The sequence below is a fragment of the Camponotus vicinus genome, unplaced genomic scaffold, assembly GCF_025532165.1.
Source record: "Camponotus vicinus isolate PSW18456_S1 unplaced genomic scaffold, iyCamVici1.0 SCAF_13, whole genome shotgun sequence".
Classification (NCBI taxonomy): domain Eukaryota; kingdom Metazoa; phylum Arthropoda; class Insecta; order Hymenoptera; family Formicidae; genus Camponotus; species Camponotus vicinus.
Genome location: NW_028141949.1, coordinates 3,244,170 through 3,261,689, shown reverse-complemented (window position 1 = coordinate 3,261,689; position 17,520 = coordinate 3,244,170). Strand labels below are relative to the sequence as shown.

Genomic DNA, 17,520 nt, shown 5'->3' with positions numbered 1-17,520 from the left:
ATTACATAAACACAAATGATTCCTTTAGTAGTAATTTTCGCATGTAATTGGATTGCTTTCAGTATCGCTATGTCAAAGTTGCCATTGCCTTTTAAGCAGAGAAAGATTCGAGTCTTTCACTTTTAAAAAAGCAATCCGCGGCATGCCTTTTCAATGTTTAAATACGCAAATTTTATCGTGGTTGAATATCGATTTTCTTCTTTTTTTCAATGTAATTATCTCATGGTTAACGTGTAACATGGTAACGTGTAACAAGAATATAATGTTGCGGGTGGTTACGTAGCGTTAAGTTCGAAATGAAACTTGTAGAGCACGCTGTGGAAAGCACTTGTGACCTAAATACGTCCTGACATTATTAATACGGAATTTAACAACATTTATCGAGTCCGCTCGATAATTTCGATCGTCAATTGCGAACGCGGAAAATTATGTAAATCGCAAAGCAAATTCGTCAGGAAACTACGTCGCTACAGATGCGACAGTTTTTTAATGGAAAAAAAGGAGAAAAAATATATCGGACAATTTCAACGCAATTTTATTTTGTCGCTCGTTTCCCGTTCGTTAATATCAGGACGTGACAATTTCAGCGACAGAATTGGAAAAGTTCGAACGAAATTTTACGCGCGTTTTTTTTTATGTCGGTGCGTCTCTCTTAATTTTCTATTTATTTTTTATTTTGCCTTTGTTGTAGTGGTTGTTTGTGTTTGTTATTTTGCAGAACCATTTATCAGTGCCTGTTAACTCTAGGTTTCTTCACACGTGTAAGGTTAGTAGTCACACCAGTTTTTACCAGCTCTCACGAACGTATGTAATATAATGGTATTACGCTTGTGTTGCTGCCTCTTAGTCGCGCGATGGCTGTCAAAAAGCCGTCGGCGGTTTTTACTGTTTTTGCTTGTTATAGCACCGAGCTTGCAGATAAATAATCGAAATATCAATCAATAGAGCGAAACGTATGTATGCTAATGCGTATGTAGCAATAATCGTACAATGGGTTCGCCAACGCAACGGATTCGAAAATAAACACGAAACAAAAAATAATGTCGCGATAATTGCGATTTGACACAAGGAAGAGATAAGCATTACACAAAGATAATTCTAAAGTAATTTTAGCATTTACGTGAATCATTCATTTTTGCGTCGTAATGTAGCGACATAATTGGCTCTGTATGATGCTTGATGCGTGTTTTGGCGATCGAGAATGTGATTAGAAAGCGATTCCCTCAAGGAGATCTTTAGCCAGTTTGCAAATTTTTCTCTTCCCTGGAACGTGTCTCTTTCGTGGCTCAGAATTTCTGTTACTTCGAAACAATTTGTGTGTGCTCATTATCGTTTCCCGATGTGCTCATTATCAATCCCCGATCGCCAGAAGCGAGCAGAATCGATAAATATCTAACGCGTCCTCTCGAGATTTACTCTTGTGCGCCGAAATCGTTTGCTTGGCAATTTAGTAAAGCAACTCGGTTGTCGCGGCGAACCGCTTCCGCAAGTCCGATGCTGTAATCAACGACGTAGAGATCGATTATCGCGAGCCTGCTGCGATTATGTAGCGTCCATCGAGTTGAGTCTAGTTACGCGAAAGCGCGAAAAAAAGAGAGAGAGAGAGAGCAAAACGAAAGAGGCGACAGAGCGACGATCGATCGTTAATAGCGATGGGTATGAAGCAGGGTGTGGCACTGGAAAACAGCACAAGTACTTCGCAACAGGATCTTCAGAGCTATCCGCAGCAACCGGCGCCGACGGCGACGTCTCACAGCCCGACTGCCGGCCACTACATTTATCAACAATCGCACAGTCCTGTGCCGCCGCAAAGTCCAGTTAGTATCGATCGTTTCGAAAATTTTTATCCCCCTTGTACTTGTGTACGTATCCGCAAATAATAGTATTGTATTACAAAGTATTTAGATACAAGTGTCGCATTTTACACACATGCGGTCCTTTTTACATATCTACATATTTGACATCTTCTGACAACTATATATTAGTAAAAAAATTCGAGTCTTTTTATTTCTATTTTTCGAAAAAATTATCGATTCAAGAAATGTAGAAAAATGTTACAACATACTACTAGTTTTGATATCGTTGTACGATAAAATTTAAAACTAATTTTCCGCTAATAACTATTTATCATTTTCTGTTGCCCGATATTCAGAAAACGTCACAGCCGCAGCAACAACAACAACAACATCAACATCAACATCAACATCAACATCAACATCAACAATCACAGCAACAGCTCAATTCATTAGTATCGTACAGATCCACGCAGTCGGTGAACAGGCCCTCACCGCAATCGTCACCTAGTCTAACAGTTCAAGTGAGAAATCATCTCTTACATATAAACTCTATTGATAAATTATTATATATGTACAGTGTGTTGTGTGTGTTTCGAATATATAGTCAATAGATTGCAATAATCCCTAAAAATGACAAATGCAAGAAGCTATATAATTTAATTTAATTAATCTCACGAGAGATAAGCCTTATTGAAGTAAGAATGGTTCTTTACAAGTCTAAGAGCAACATGCATTTCCTGTTTCAGGGAAGTCCTTTAAGTTACAGCAATAATCCATCGGCGCCGCCTAGTCCTACAGGACATCCGGGTCCGCCCAGTTTGACGTCCGACGTTATCGATCAGAATACTTATTTCATCAATCAGGCACAAGCGGCGGCCCTTCAACAGGATTTCGAACAATTCACAATGGTACGTGAGCGATTTATTTATTTAAGCATGATTAAAGAGAGGACTGACCTATGTGTTCGAGTTCGCGAAGTGTCACGTGGACGAACATCTCCGAGAGTAACTTTTAAATTTTTATATAAGCGTATTGTGACAGTTGTACAATATTGTAAAGCTTAGTAAAATCTAAATTGACTCGTTTGGCAGTCTTATTCAGGAAAGAAGACAATTTCTTTTTCTTTTAAGCTATCGGAAATATTCGATTGACACGTCAGCTAGTGGTCCAGTTGTACATTCGACATTCTTATCTTTGTCATCGAAGCTTTGTCGTAGATAAAACAGGTTCGATAAATCGGGACAAGTAATATAACCGAAAAGTATAAAAATAAGTTGAGATAAAATAATAAAATTTTTTTTTGCACGAGAAAATTAACTTTGAAATTTGTAAAATTAATAATACACTTTTTTAAGCTTCAATATGATTTCTAATAAATCTTATATCATATTGTTCGACTATATAAATATAATACTTTTTTTACTATTTAATAAAATGATTTAAAATTATTGAAGTTATTGCAAAAGTTATGTCTATAAAATGCTAAAATAAATTTTATATTTTTAATAGAGAGAAAATTATATTTTTTTAATACAGATTTTTATAACCATTATCGAGATAAATTCGGTAATGTATGATACAAAGTTGTTTAAAAGTTAAAAAAATGTGCATTTCCTTAATTTTTCAATTTTCAATTTCTATGAAACAATAACAAGTGAAAAAATCTTATTTTGTATTTCGACTTTTGAAAGAAAAATCATTCCCTTTTCGGTCGTACTATGTTTCTCGATTCATCTTGTACAATTCCCGTCTTCTCTGGGACAGCCTGTCTTCATAAACGATCGTTCCGAGATTTTCGACGCGCGTAGCCTACGAAAACTCGTCAGACTTGTGACTTGTCTCAATCCGCCTATCTTACACTATATTCGCGGTTGAAATGTAAAACGCACGTGCTGCACGTTTTACACGGTACTCTAGCGCGCATAATTGCATTCAGGCTTCCGCAAAGAGAGGGAAAGAGAGAGAAAGAGGGAGCGTTTTGCATGTTATAACGCTTGTAACAGGTATACACGAGCGCACGAGCGTAACGTCAGAAATACTCGCGCGTTTCATTTCAATATTGCTGATAAAGGCGATCGATACTTTCAAATCGGAAGACCGTCGTAATGAATTTTTTTTAATTCCGATTGCTCGCGCAACAGATACGGGAACGCTAAATATATATATAATTTTCTCTGATTTCCCCGCTGATTTTTTCATAACAATTTTGATTATATAAAAATTACGTACAATCAATTATGACTAATTAAGAGATACCCGATCTTAATTGGCGCTCCATCTTTTTTTATGCATGTCGAAGGGACTGGTAAGTATCTGACGCTAAGGTGTTTGTATTTAATAAGTATAGCAAGAATGAAAAAGAAAAAAACGACAATATTCATCGAAATTTTAATGAAATTACAAAATGATTCTGTTTGAATTGGCTTTAGAATCTTAAACTTGATACTCTCTTCATAAATTTCTCATTTACATATTTCAACAGATGCATTAATAATGTAACAAATATTTTTCGCATGAAACACGATTTTTCGAATCACCGTTTACAAGCTAATAGGTTTCGTGAATTTCAACATTATTCCTCTTCAGGAAAGATTTGACCTTCGAAGCTGTAATTAATGCTAAGCGATGAATTATTCCAAGCGAATGAATCGTATGAATTATTCTGACTCGGAGTCACTTGATATTCTATTCAGTTACACCGTCAAACCTCCCATTCTTTAAAGCGTCAAATTATAATTCTTCATTTTTTTTTTAGTTAACGGGAGAGAAAGAGAGAGATATATCTAATATGAAATTAATTATAATTAGTTAGGATCGCATGACCGCAAGTATCGCATCTCAGAATAGATCTTTATCGAAATTAGTTTTATTATGAAAAAAAAAAAAACGGATATTTACGTTTGATTATGTATTAAGAGCTCTAGACTCATATCTTAAGTCTTGCTATTTATCTGTTGCCTGCATTCATAATTCAGGAGTGGCCGAAATTCGCGCAACAGCTGATGGAACTCGGTTGCACCTGGACCACGCAGATAGAGGTGAAATATCGCCATTAGTTGTGAAACATTTTTATTTGTGCAAGTTCGATAGTAACGCCCGGTACCATCGTACACTTTCTTATACAAGGCTCGCAAAAAGCAAAATTCTCCGAGTCATAAAATTAATAATGTGTAAACTAATATAAAAGATCGATCGTAGAATCATCATCTCTTTTAATATTTAAAATTTACTTATTGAATCAAGAGAGAGAAAGAGAGAAACATGTATGACTAATACACTGTTTCATATGTATACGCTACTAATCGGTATAAAAAAAAAAATGCGAATTCTCAAGTACCGTGCTCCTTTCACGGCTTTCGTACAGCGTTGAATATGCACGCGTCAAATGTATTCCCGTGCGTGAGACTTGCATTGTACGGAGGAGAAATATCAGATCCAGGATAAAATATATATATATTCGCGGATTAAGAGAAAATATTACCCTCTCGCAATAAAAAATCATACTCAGTGTGCGTGTGTGTATGTACATATATATATGTCGCTGATTTAAACATCGCTGTTTAAAACATTTTACCGCGTCGAAAGAACGTTTTAAAGCCACTCGTATCGCGGACAGGAAAAATGCGTTATAATCGCGATTCTTGATGAAATCATCATTATAAGAATGTAGGCTAATAATAATCGCGATATTCCACAAATTCGGAAACGCGTTCTTATACACGTATAGAATGTACATACATGTCGTGTACATACGTGCTGCGCTTCAGAAGGACCAGTTTCACGGACGCGGGGGCCTTAACGCGATACCCTCTCTTTACGCTCCCTCAGTTACACGCACAAGTGGCCGTTACCGTAGCGTTTGATATTGACGCGGATGGCATTGAGCTCATCAGTTAATAGAGGAATGAAGAGCACGCTGATATTTTACGACATATATAAAAAACCGTTCGAAGTTAAATAGCCTTATCTGCGCAAACTATCGATTGTTCGAAGTTATTTAGTATCATTTAGTATAATTGCAACGTCACAGTTTCATAAATCATTTTCCTCTCTTCGGAAGAAGAATCGATAATTTCGAGATAAACGTCGGACAAATAGATTCGATTAGAAAAAAGTACATGAATACATGTGAAATAACGGAAATATACAGAGATACAGGAAGCAATAAGCTCTTTACCGGATGCCGGCTAAGCGAAAAGGGATTTCATTTGACAAAGGCTATTAAGCGAAACGAAGTATCCGGAAATCGAACCATAACTAATGCCGTAATGGATTCCAAAGTTGAGGAGAAAATAACGGCGATCTTCCGAAGATCTGGAGCGAACGCGCGTACCGAGCGTTTACCGGCTTCGATCGTACTTGGATTTCTCCCTTTATACTCCTCTTCCGTTGTTTTCCCTCCCGCGTGCGCGATATCGTTCTATAAAAAGCATTTATAAGGGACGGGGGTCGCGTTACACGCGAAATGAATCAACGTCGCGTTAAAGAACGACTCGGATTAGACCGCAACGATTATAAATCCCGCGAGGTTTTTTCATTATAAGATCGCTCATCCACGACCTTCCTTTTTTTTTCTTCTCTACTTCAGATGGACACGCCGGTGCAGACGAACACGATCGGGACGTATATCGGGTCGCCGAATCATACCACGAATTACACGCAGGTGAGAAGAATCGTCAAGGTATGTCTCGTAAATCGTCGTTATTAATGTTCGGAAAAAGAAGCAGTAAAGATGATAAGATGTATTCTTTTCTTGCGCGCGTACATGCTTTATTTCTTTACTAAATTTCTCATGTTGTTTGTTTCTCAGAACGACATGATTAATGTCGGGGGCGAATTAGGCAGCGGGGACGGGGGGTACTTCAGCACGAGTCCGCAAATGGCGTATCAATCTGCAACGACGACGACCGCTACCCAGCAGCTCACACCGCAAACTCCAAACACACCTACGATTATTCTCACAGGTATATTCCCCGCGGTATACGTGCCACGTGAATTTTTTAATTACGCGTCCGCGTGACAAGACGTGAAATATCTCGCTCGTTTTATTCCATTATTCTCGGAATAAAGTCGTTGCGTTTTTTTTACGATAATATTTCAAAGCCAATTTTTGTTATCCATTAAGAATATTTAATACATTTATGTATGATACGGGTTATGCTTTCGTCGAAAAAAAAATGGAAAAATAATGATTTATTTCAATTCCGTAAATAATTTCGCGATGGAATTTGAAATGATAAAATAATGGTGGAATCTCGATAAATACCATGTTGCAGACTTCTCCGGTGCGGACGATCTCACGAATCCAGAATTCGTCAAGGACCTCGGTACGGCGATGATGGGAGATTTTGATCCGGAAATGTTCCCATCGGACGACGCCCTTAGACAAGGCCTCGATCCAATCGACGTGGACGGTCTACAAATGCTAGCCGATCCTACGATGGTCATATCGGATTCCAGCGCCGAAGCCCACTTTAGGTTAGATCGACTTTAAGGGAAGAGATTTTACTCATTTACCAACACACATACACACACATACACACACACACACACACACATTCTCCCGTATCGACTATTGTGTAGGATAAAATAAATTCTGTCCTGGTGTCGCGATTAATTCTTAAGACACTTTGACATATTGGGATACTTTTTGGGCACTGACAGATTTTCAGGGAATCAATAGCGCATCAATACATAATAAATTGTGTATAAATAACAAATTTTTTAGTAAATTTTATTTATATAGCATACGAATTTATATATATATAGATTTTATGTGAATATTTTTATCTCGTTTAATGACGCATTTTTTTTTATCACTTGAATCGTGCATAATACAAGTTTGGAGATCTGCATTGTTTTTTTGAGGATAGTATGTCCGCAAAAAAAATCTTTCGAGACATTTTCTGGAAATAAGTCAGTGGTCAATGAAAGATGTCTCCCGCTCGTGATAAACCGTTACTTGACGATTAAATAATATAAAAAAAATCTTTATTAACCCTTTTTTTATTTTACACTACTTTGTACATTGTATCATGTATGATCTCTAAGAAGCACAAAAGAAAAATGTTTACTGATTTATACATGCTTTTATCATAATGCAATTATATAGTGAAGTAATCTATCGTTTAGGCCAATTTAAAGTTTAGAGAAGATTACGATTGATTATGCTCCTCGATGGAAGATCGTATTAAAAAAAAAAAGAAACGTATAAAGACATAGAAGTGAGAGAGGAGGGAGATGCCTATCGGCGGTACACGCCAACAGTAATCTAGATTTTTGTGTCCTTTTCCTCATTATATCCTTGCGAGTAGCAGTTACGATTACATAAACATTTAACATAGTTTATCTAGGAAATACTTTCGCTCACTTTTACTTTTCCTCTTTCTCCCTTAATATCGTGTTTGCGATATAATAGAATTATTTTAGATAAAACAGAATTAATTATTACTGTAAAAAATTTTTAGACTCAATTTTTTTCTCCATCGGAAAATACAAATATCGAATCTGTGATATTGAAATTGGATAAGTCTAAAAAATTCAAAGGCAATCTCAACGAAGAAACTGCGTAAAAGTTTCGGAAACAGATTTCTCTAGATGTGCTATTGGTGATCATTTCTGTATTTGTCATTTTTTGAAGAATGCTTATGATTTTATTATTTCGGTTATTAATATATTTACTACGAGTAAACGCAATAATAATAACAGAAGCAGAAAGAGAAATATAATGCGTGTACCCTCGACGATTTTGTCAATTGTTTTTTGAAAGTAATATATTATACTTTATACGCGCGTTTGATAATTAATCGAGATTAAGATAATGACGATGAAATCAAGAATACGATCCTTATGTCTATACATGTCGTAATTAGTGTATCATACCTTTTTCAATAACATTCAAAGTTCTTCATTCGAGATAAAGACACAATGTAGGCGATTAGCATTGTGGAATCTGGCTCCGAGAAGTAGCATAGCTAACCGAGTGCACATACTTTGGCATACATATACACATCTCTTTCATCCTACATTAAAAATAAATTGAAATTTGAACGGATGTAAACTGAGAAATAGATCAATTTGCTATCTCGCTAAATGATACACATACATACACATTCATATCTTATAAATATAAATTATTTTCCGTCTGCATTGAGTGATAAACGGAATTTTCTTTCGATGTTAAAAAAGTTCTGGTACGTAACGAAGTGTAACAGAGAGAAAATCCCTCTTTTTTCGCATTCTCGCTATCGGTCAGTGCGCACTTCGTGGCTACGGGAGCTTTTTTATGCAGAATGGAAAAGTTCGCGGAATAGCGTCATCTCTCTTGACGGAGAAGAATCTTAATAATAATCTTTACATATTTAAAATGTGATTAATGTGACCACAAGAGAGTTTTTGAATCATCGATATATCCAAAAGTTCTATCGTAGTAGATGAAATTCTCTCTTTCTCTCTTTCTTCTCTCTCTCTCTCTATCTTTCTACTCACAAAGTTTCGTCCGCGTATACGCAAACACAAGAGGTGCCAAAAGCGCGTAGATATTCGTCATAGATTGTAAGATCGTGCTCTATTGACTCATAATCGTGCAATATAAACGTATGTATATGATCGTCGGTCGTTTAACATAAGGTTTAAACCAAGTTAAATGTTAACCAAGATCGTTCATGTCAATTTGTCATTGTCATCGTAAAACGAAAAAAAAGCTCGCAAGAGGCATATAAAGAGCGCAGAATCTTAATTTGTGGAATATCTCCGAAAAAGGAGAAGACAGATTTATTATTTCGTATTTAACATATATCTCGCGCGAAACATAATATATTGCTGTCTTTCGATATCTAAAGCTTTCAAAAATAAAGTGTACAACGATAAACATAACGGAAAGAGAATCACGTGAGATACTACATTAAGTGAATTTAATGTCACGCGATTTGCAAGGTCTTTGATTAAGGAGGCGAGTGCACTCGAAAAAGATTAAAATATATTAAAAAATATATTAAAATATATTACATATTGATTACATTTTCACTGAATAAGCTCTTCTGAATTTTAATTATGATTTAAATAAAGTCAGTTTATTTGGCGACTTTTTAATATATAAATATATAAATTTTGATTAAAACTTATAAAATCTTTTTTTTTAATAGGTAATTTTCTATGCATATATTTGAGTTATAAATTTTTTTTGTTTGAATTTTAAAAATTTAAAAAAATTTTTTTTTTTATTTTTTTATACATCTTTTTCGTGGAAATTACTAGTGCAATTGTTATTTTTTTAAATTTGCTTAAACATAAATAAATGATAATTTGATTGTTTGATTTAAAAACATTTTATAAGTTTTAATCAAAATTTATATATTTATATATTAAAAAGTCGCCAAATGAACTGACTTTATTTAAACCATAATTAAAATTCAGAAGAGCTTATTCAGTGAAAATGTAATCAAACTTTTGAAGAAGAAAGTAAAACAAAAATGTTTGATTAATTCGATATTAAGGAAAAGATGAAGATAAGTAGTTTTTTACAACATTACATGTAATTTCGCAGCTGCATCCGCTAACTTAAACAAATACCACTTTTTTATCGAAGTGAAAAATTGGCAAAGTAATTGCTTTTCTAATCGCGCAAATATATTATATGCATTAAACTTGCATATTTCATCAAATCATTTCAGAGATTGTGAAATGAGATGAGTAATACGCTCTGACAGCTCGCATTAATCTTAATGAGTGAGAATGTAACTGTAATAGTTATATCGAGTTATCGGCCTCTCGGAGATTATAGCAAGCTATACATGTTTTTATATTATCATCTCTCTCTCTCTTTCTTATCGCTGCGCGAACACATAGTCTTCTCAGAGAGACATCGCGCATCTTCTCTGGCTTATAGATCCCCTGATAAATTCTGATTTTATTTTCTCAACAAACATTTGGTGTCGAATGCCGAAGAGAAAACGTCTAGTTTGCGATCAAATTTGATTCGCCGCAAGGAAAAATCATTTTTTATCTCAAATTGTTCGCAATTCGAGAAGAATACGATGCTTGGAGATGCACGTTACGTATAAAAAAAAAAAGTTAATTTTTCGTAAACGGCAATTAAAATAACAATATTTAGCAATTTAAATCATGTATGTTAACAAATCAACCTTCCAAAGACGAATCTCTTTTTCAGGAATGGAAAGTAAGGTGAGGTCTTTGTCGAGTCGCATTTTTTAATTTAATTTAATTAAAAAGATTGATGAAACGACGATACAATATAGCAAAGTACTTAACTTTTTTTTTATACGTAACGTGCATCTCCAAGCATCGTATTCTTCTCGAATTGCAAACAATTTGAGATAAAAAATGATTTTTCCTTGTGGCGAATCAAATTTTATCGCAAACCAGATGTTTTCTCTTCGGCATTCGACACCAAATGTTTGTTGAGAAAATAAAATCAGAATTTATCAGGGGATCTATAAGCCAGAGAAGATGCGCGATGCCTCTCTCAGGAAGACTTTAGCGCTTCAATCGCATAAACGTGCAAATTCATATTCTTACGTATTGTACAAAGTTGAAATATAGGATCTAACGTCTCTCCTTCCTTTCTGTTTCCTGTACCCTTCAAAATTTCGCACCTTTAAATTTTTAAATAATTTTTTTCATTTCTTGTCTTACACTATCCATTCTCTTTCTTTACATATCCTAAAGACAAAAATTTTTCTCTCTCCCTCTCTCACGCTCTCTCTCTCTCTTTCCCTCTGTTTAATCGCATTGAGGAGAGGAGAGACTGGCTTAAGATTAATAAAATCGAAAGCCTGTTATATAACGTGCAATTAAAGAAGATAAAGTAAGCAGCGAATTTGGAAAAGCGTCGCTGCCTAGTCTCGCGCTAGATCGACCCAGCGGTGTTGATCCGTGAGGGCTTAAATGAAAGAAAAATTTGTAATATTTGTATATAGCCATGTTATTGTGGTAAAAAAAGAATTTTACCTATTATTATATATATAAATATAAAATATATATATAAAAAATATTATATATATACATATATATATATTACCTATATGTAATACCGTTACGTTGTTGTACTATATTATTGTGAACACCATTTCTCAGACATCGATTTTTTTAAATAAAAAAGAAAAGAGCTCTTTCGACACACACTAAATACCAAGCCAATCCGTCACGTTATTTGCCGCATCGTGCGGCTCGCTCGTGTCGGTTATGCGTTACCGTTAACACCCACGTTGCATCTCGCAGTCGCGTTTCATTCGCAAGGATATTTACGCGATCCTGGTGTTCATATGCGCCGGTAAAAATATATCTCTCGGGATCTCTCCGCTTCACATATGATCCGGCGCATATGATGCAGCGTGGAGACTGGTTTTCGCAAATGTCAAAGTTCGTGCACGTTGATTAGAGCTGATTTTTTTACGCGGATATATTCGATCTCGGTCGGTTCTCGATTAATTTTTCACACTCGATAACAATGGATAAGTTTGAAGTTCGAGTCGAAAAAAAAGGAAACAAGAGTTTTTCTCAAAGTTGATCGGTGCCTGAAGGTTTCGCCGACCCAAGCCTTTTGTCGTAGGACCGATACTCACGCCGATCTAATTAATTAACGGTCAATCAAATGCGGTGCCCTTTAGCGCGTCACGAAACTTTCGCGAAAATCGTCACGTGCGATCCAAGTGACGCGACCAATTCACACGCGGATCTCTTTTTAGCGATGCCTCGAAAGGGATATCGTAAAGTAACGCCACGATATTAAATAGACAAGTCGATTAGTCGAGCGATATACATTCGATGATACATTGATGTCGTTCGAAAAGATGTAGACTTGATTCTCGCGAGGACCATCTCGATTTCGCGAGGGCCACGTTTCGATTTCCACGTCACCTGGACATCTCTTCCTTTCAGCTCGCAACCATGTCTCGCGCGAAAAAACCACTCGAAAAAGACGTATACACGCTCATTCTCACACGTACACACATCATGCCACACGCACACTCATCGAGGCGAGGAAAATCTCTAAACGTCTAAGTTTCCTCTCGACACTGTCATCGTTTTCAAATCCTCTTAGCCGTCGATGTAAATAACTGTTTTATATTGTTGTAAAGTAGAAGGATTATACGGAACGGGAGAGAGGCGGATTGCGTACGATTCGGGGATATTACGGACGTGCAGGCATCACTCGGCGTGCATCACATTCCTGTTTCCGGCGTCCATGTCCATAATGTGTAAGCGCACAAGAAAAAAAAAAAGAAAGACGATTAACGATTTATGTGTCTTCTTCGTGTTTAATCGTAATAACGTTTATTAATTAAATCTTGAACGTCTACGAAACGTCTGTGTCTTTTGCCTAGGTACCTCTCTCTCTTTATCTCAATTGGCGCTAAGAGACAACCCGGAGAACGCGACAATTATTCGCTTATATGCGCATTTTTCCGTGGGAAAAAGATATTATCGCTGTTTCTTGCATCATGTTTTCTGTTTATGCATTAACATATCATTATACGACTTGGAAGCGGAGAGACAAATATTCATAAAGTGTGTCGAACGTTTATAATAAATTCTTGCCTTTCCATTCCAAAGTTTTATACATGCAAAACAACTCTTTCGATTATTCCAACATTGAAATATTAGTATCTTCTCTCTGTCCGCATAACTTTCGTTATATTTGCTTAATCAATCTTATGCGCTACGCTTCTAAAGTATCGCGTTCTTCAGGTTCTCGAATTGGTCTATGGTGATAATTGATAAGTGAACGCCTTCCGACGATCGATGAGTCACTATTGTATATAATGTTTCTCTAGTATGTACTGTTGTGTGTGCGAAGATTAAGAAAATGATTGATTGATTTGAATTTTATTGTCTGTTAATAAATTAAAATTTATCGAAATAAAGTTAATGAATTACTGGAGAAATGACACGCGCGCGTACGCAAAGCGTATGCAATCGCGCGCAAGTAATGCAATGTTAGCGACATCGTGCAGTTTACTTTGCGAGATGTTTTTTAAATAGCTTGTAATATATTTTAAGATTGTACAAGAAGCGTCCGAAGAGAAGCAATTCAAAACTCGTTTTATATCTTTTGACGTGCTACACACGGCCGGCGTAAAAAAAAATTTATAAGTAATTTAGAGCGGTAGATAACATAGTTATCCATTTTTGTCAAGGATTTATATATATATATATATATATATATATATATATATATATATATATATATATATATATCGTTCATTTAGGCTACAATTAAATCGACTCGCAATCTCTTCGAGTGTCTCGTGATTAATGGCATTACACCCTATATTATAGCTATAGTCTTTCTCTCTAATTACAAATGCATCATTCTGCTCTCTCGTAAAGGTCTATAAATATTTCGTTTTATATAAAAAGTCTATATATGTCTTATATTCCTACTTAGTCCTTCGTTACTGCGCAACGATAGAAGAAGTTCGGAAAGGTACACGTTGTATCTTTCGTGATAATCAGTTTCAGTTTGTGAAAATATTCTCTCACCCCGAAGAGAGGGTAGTTGGTTTCACTTTACCCTTTATGAGAGATTTTAAATTTTCGCATCGGAACCGTCGAGTACGCGTTTGATCCTCTTGAATCTAGCGAGAGCGCCGCCAGACTCACTCTGCAATCCACCAAAGGCCTCTTTGTACTCTCTCGCTAAACGCGGACTCAATTCCTGCGAACTTCCAGTGAGAGCCACCAAGGAATTCGAATGATCCGCTGTAGGAATCTGTTCTTCGTCATTGTTCTCATCTTCGGCGGCGACGGGCGAAGATGCTTGCAGCTGTGACAAAATTTCACTTAATTTTCTTTATAAAATTTTTTGTATAATATCTTGTATAAAAAACATAATTCTATATTAAAAAAATTAAATCGTAAATGTAGAATAAAGTTTTTTCATAAAAAGGTTTTTGAGAAAACTCATTTTGAAATTTAGAAGGTTAATGACACGTTTTTTTTAAATTTGAATAACTTTCAATTAAATTATTTTATAGGTCGAATTCATTTTGATCACTATTGATATATAAAAATACAACATTCTTACTTGAGAATATGGAAAATGTAGAAAAACAATTTAAGATATAATTTTATAATAAATTTAATTTTTAAATATAATTTAAGTTATTGAAAAAATGGTGTAAGTATCCAGATAAAAATTTAGTTTTTCAATAAAAAAGAAAATATTTTATAAAACAAAGTCTGCTTTAAGCTCGAAAGAGCATAATATTTTAATAATTTTTTAAATTTCCAACTGTCAATTTTTTTTGTAAATCAAGTTATAGAAAAAAATTATTTATTTCGTACATTTTCGCCTTATTTTTTTTATGTAGAACGTGTTTTTCAATTTTAATTAAAAACACTGAAATTACTTTTAAGCAAAAGATGTGCAATATAATATATATTAATTTTTAATAATACATTAATATATATCTAAAAAATTTCGCGAAAATATTCGATTTTACTTTCGATTTTCACTGAACCTTACCATTCCATCGTTCGCAAGGTGATAAGAATTCAAATCCGTGAATAATTCATTTTCCGGTCTGGCGGCTGTCCGATCGGATGACAGTGTGTAACTTCTCGAACTTCTTCTCTTTGTCCGATCGTTGTTTACTAAAAAAATTTGTCTGACGTGTTCGCGTTTTTTTTTTAAAAGCTCCTTCGAAGGAGCTTGTCCGGAGGATTTATCGCGATTAATCGCGAATAGTCTCTTCAACCTTTCGCTTTCTTTCAAATTATCCGGCCTGCCGATCTCGCTGGATCGACGTTGCAGCTTATCGCGTTGTTCTCCGTTTAAGCTTCGTTTCCTATCATCTTTTTTCGAGGAAGAAGAAGCGGCGATTTCTCGTATCGATCTCTTGATCTGGCGCTTTTCGATCGGTTCACCTTCCGAGTTCTCCTCGACCTCCTGATCCCATAACTCGTCGAACCTAGCATTGTTATCCTCGATATCCCTTATTCGCTGCTGCGCCTCGATGTCACGTTTGATCTCTTCCTTGATCGAGTCGATCTTCCGTTGAATTTCCTCCTCTACGCGCTTCCCGTATTCCGCGTTCGACTCGTGTTTGGACGAACTAATTACATTGGCCGGTTCCTTGCTCTCGATGGAACCGCTCGACTTTGAAATCACTTCGTCCGATTCGGCGGATCCTTTGATCTCGGAGGCTGGGTCGCCAGGCGCCGACTCTCGTCGATTAAAACTTTTCGATGATTCGACACGAGAAACTTTGCCCATCAAAGAGCTCTCCGCAATTTTTGGCTCCTTCAGCTTCGCTGGATTGCGTGATTCAGATTTATCAGGCGTTTCCGAGATCACTTGATCTCTCTTCACCCGAGAGTCGCTCTTCTCCTCTTCGTTTTCCTCCAATGCGACCGGATCTTCCAATATCTCCGGTGAATCATCCTCCGCTTCCTCGTAATCCCCTGGACCACCCAGAACGCCACGCTTCGCGACGTCCTTCGCCTCGTAATCGTCGTAGAGACTCGATCTCTCGTCCTGATCGGTATATTTCTCGACATTGACGTCACGGGGTAAACGTACGAGATCGTTCGTGTCTACATCTGTATCGCCTTCTTGTTTCGCCGCCTCTTCACCCGCCTGTTCCTCCGCATAATCCGATGCCTCGTTCAAACTGAGGGGACTGGCTATACGATTGACCGACTTTTCGGCGTTTGATTGTTGGACATCAGGATTCGCGGATCTTTTTGAGATCTTACGTTTCTCTCGGGGATATGTAAGATCGCCCTTCTCGAGATCATTATCCTTTTCCTCGCGCTCCAAATTTATCTCTCTCACGTGGTTGTTGACATTTCCTCGCGGTTGTGGTATTTCAGCAAGGGATATCTTTCGTTTCGTTCTGGAAATGTGTAAAATCTATCGAATTCAATTTCACCCGCGAAGAGGATAAAAACAAGCAAAAAAATCGTCCAGTAGACGGATACTGCAACAACGATTGGAGAGAATCACGTGCTGTCAATACCTGCGAGTATCGTCGACAATCTTCGCGTGAGAAATCGGTCGTAATATCTCGAGCAAGATGAAGAAGATGCAGATATAATCGTATAATCGATTTTTCATGCTGCATAAAAACTCTTGCAATTCATCGCGAAAGAGTCTCTCGATTACGTGCAGCTAATCAGGAGATTGAACGTCATACGATTTTGCAAAGTTGTCAAGTCAAATTATAGTGAAGGACGAGCTATCGTATCGAATGCGATTATTTGCGATTGTGTTATTTTTCTTATGTTACGGGTCATCGACTTGTATGACGGTCCACTTGAAACAACTCGTTCGAATTAAAAACAGGCAATTTTAATAACAAATTTGGTTGGATGCACCAATGCGCAATTTACTGTAGCATGAATAATTAAAACAGTGAGATAATTAATGCGTTATTATTCGTATCGAATAACAGTAACTCGTAGTATTAATTATCTTACTGTTTTAATTACTCATGCTCTCGTAAATTTATACGAGAAACCTCTAATATTGCGTATCCAACCGAATTTATTATAAAAGGTTCATCAAATGTTGATTTGTACGGTAAGGAGATACGATGATACTCGTAAAGTAACGAGTCTGATATATTTTTCTTTCACAAAAAGATTTTTATTAAAAAACTGGTATTTGGTAAATAAAATCTGTTTCTTCCTCTGCGTACAGCGCGTATCGTATAATTATATATAATAGTAAATACAATTTTTAATGAGATAATCGGAT

General features: G+C 36.1%; 2 protein-coding genes across 14 annotated transcripts in view; one reads left to right on the top strand and one right to left on the bottom strand.

Annotated features, from left to right (window-relative positions):
• Crtc (CREB-regulated transcription coactivator) overlaps window positions 1-14,579 on the top strand; it is a 36,141-nt gene extending 21,562 nt beyond the window's left edge. For 3 of the 13 annotated variants that reach the window (XM_083087233.1, XM_083087229.1, XM_083087238.1), the window contains 7 exons: window positions 1,665-1,817; window positions 2,153-2,317; window positions 2,543-2,704; window positions 6,385-6,477; window positions 6,607-6,760; window positions 7,073-7,274; window positions 12,896-14,578. In XM_083087233.1, coding sequence (XP_082943359.1) covers window positions 1,665-1,817; window positions 2,153-2,317; window positions 2,543-2,704; window positions 6,385-6,477; window positions 6,607-6,760; window positions 7,073-7,274; window positions 12,896-13,019 — 1,053 coding nt within the window. In that variant the 3' untranslated portion in view covers window positions 13,020-14,578. Of the gene's footprint in view, window positions 1-718; window positions 767-1,664; window positions 1,818-2,152; window positions 2,318-2,542; window positions 2,705-4,095; window positions 4,102-4,771; window positions 4,835-6,384; window positions 6,478-6,606; window positions 6,761-7,072; window positions 11,927-12,895 lie in introns of those variants that run through there. The other 10 variants (XM_083087239.1, XM_083087232.1, XM_083087231.1 and 7 more) reach the window with 10 other exon arrangements.
• LOC145964463 (uncharacterized) lies at window positions 13,968-17,008 on the bottom strand. Its single transcript, XM_083087243.1, has 3 exons — window positions 16,781-17,008; window positions 15,286-16,657; window positions 13,968-14,583 (listed from the first exon to the last, which is right to left on the bottom strand). Exons 1-3 carry the CDS (start codon window positions 16,876-16,878, stop codon window positions 14,347-14,349), a joined length of 1,707 nt encoding a protein of 568 aa, XP_082943369.1. The 5' UTR covers window positions 16,879-17,008; the 3' UTR covers window positions 13,968-14,346.
• Window positions 17,009-17,520: the final 512 nt, after the last annotated feature.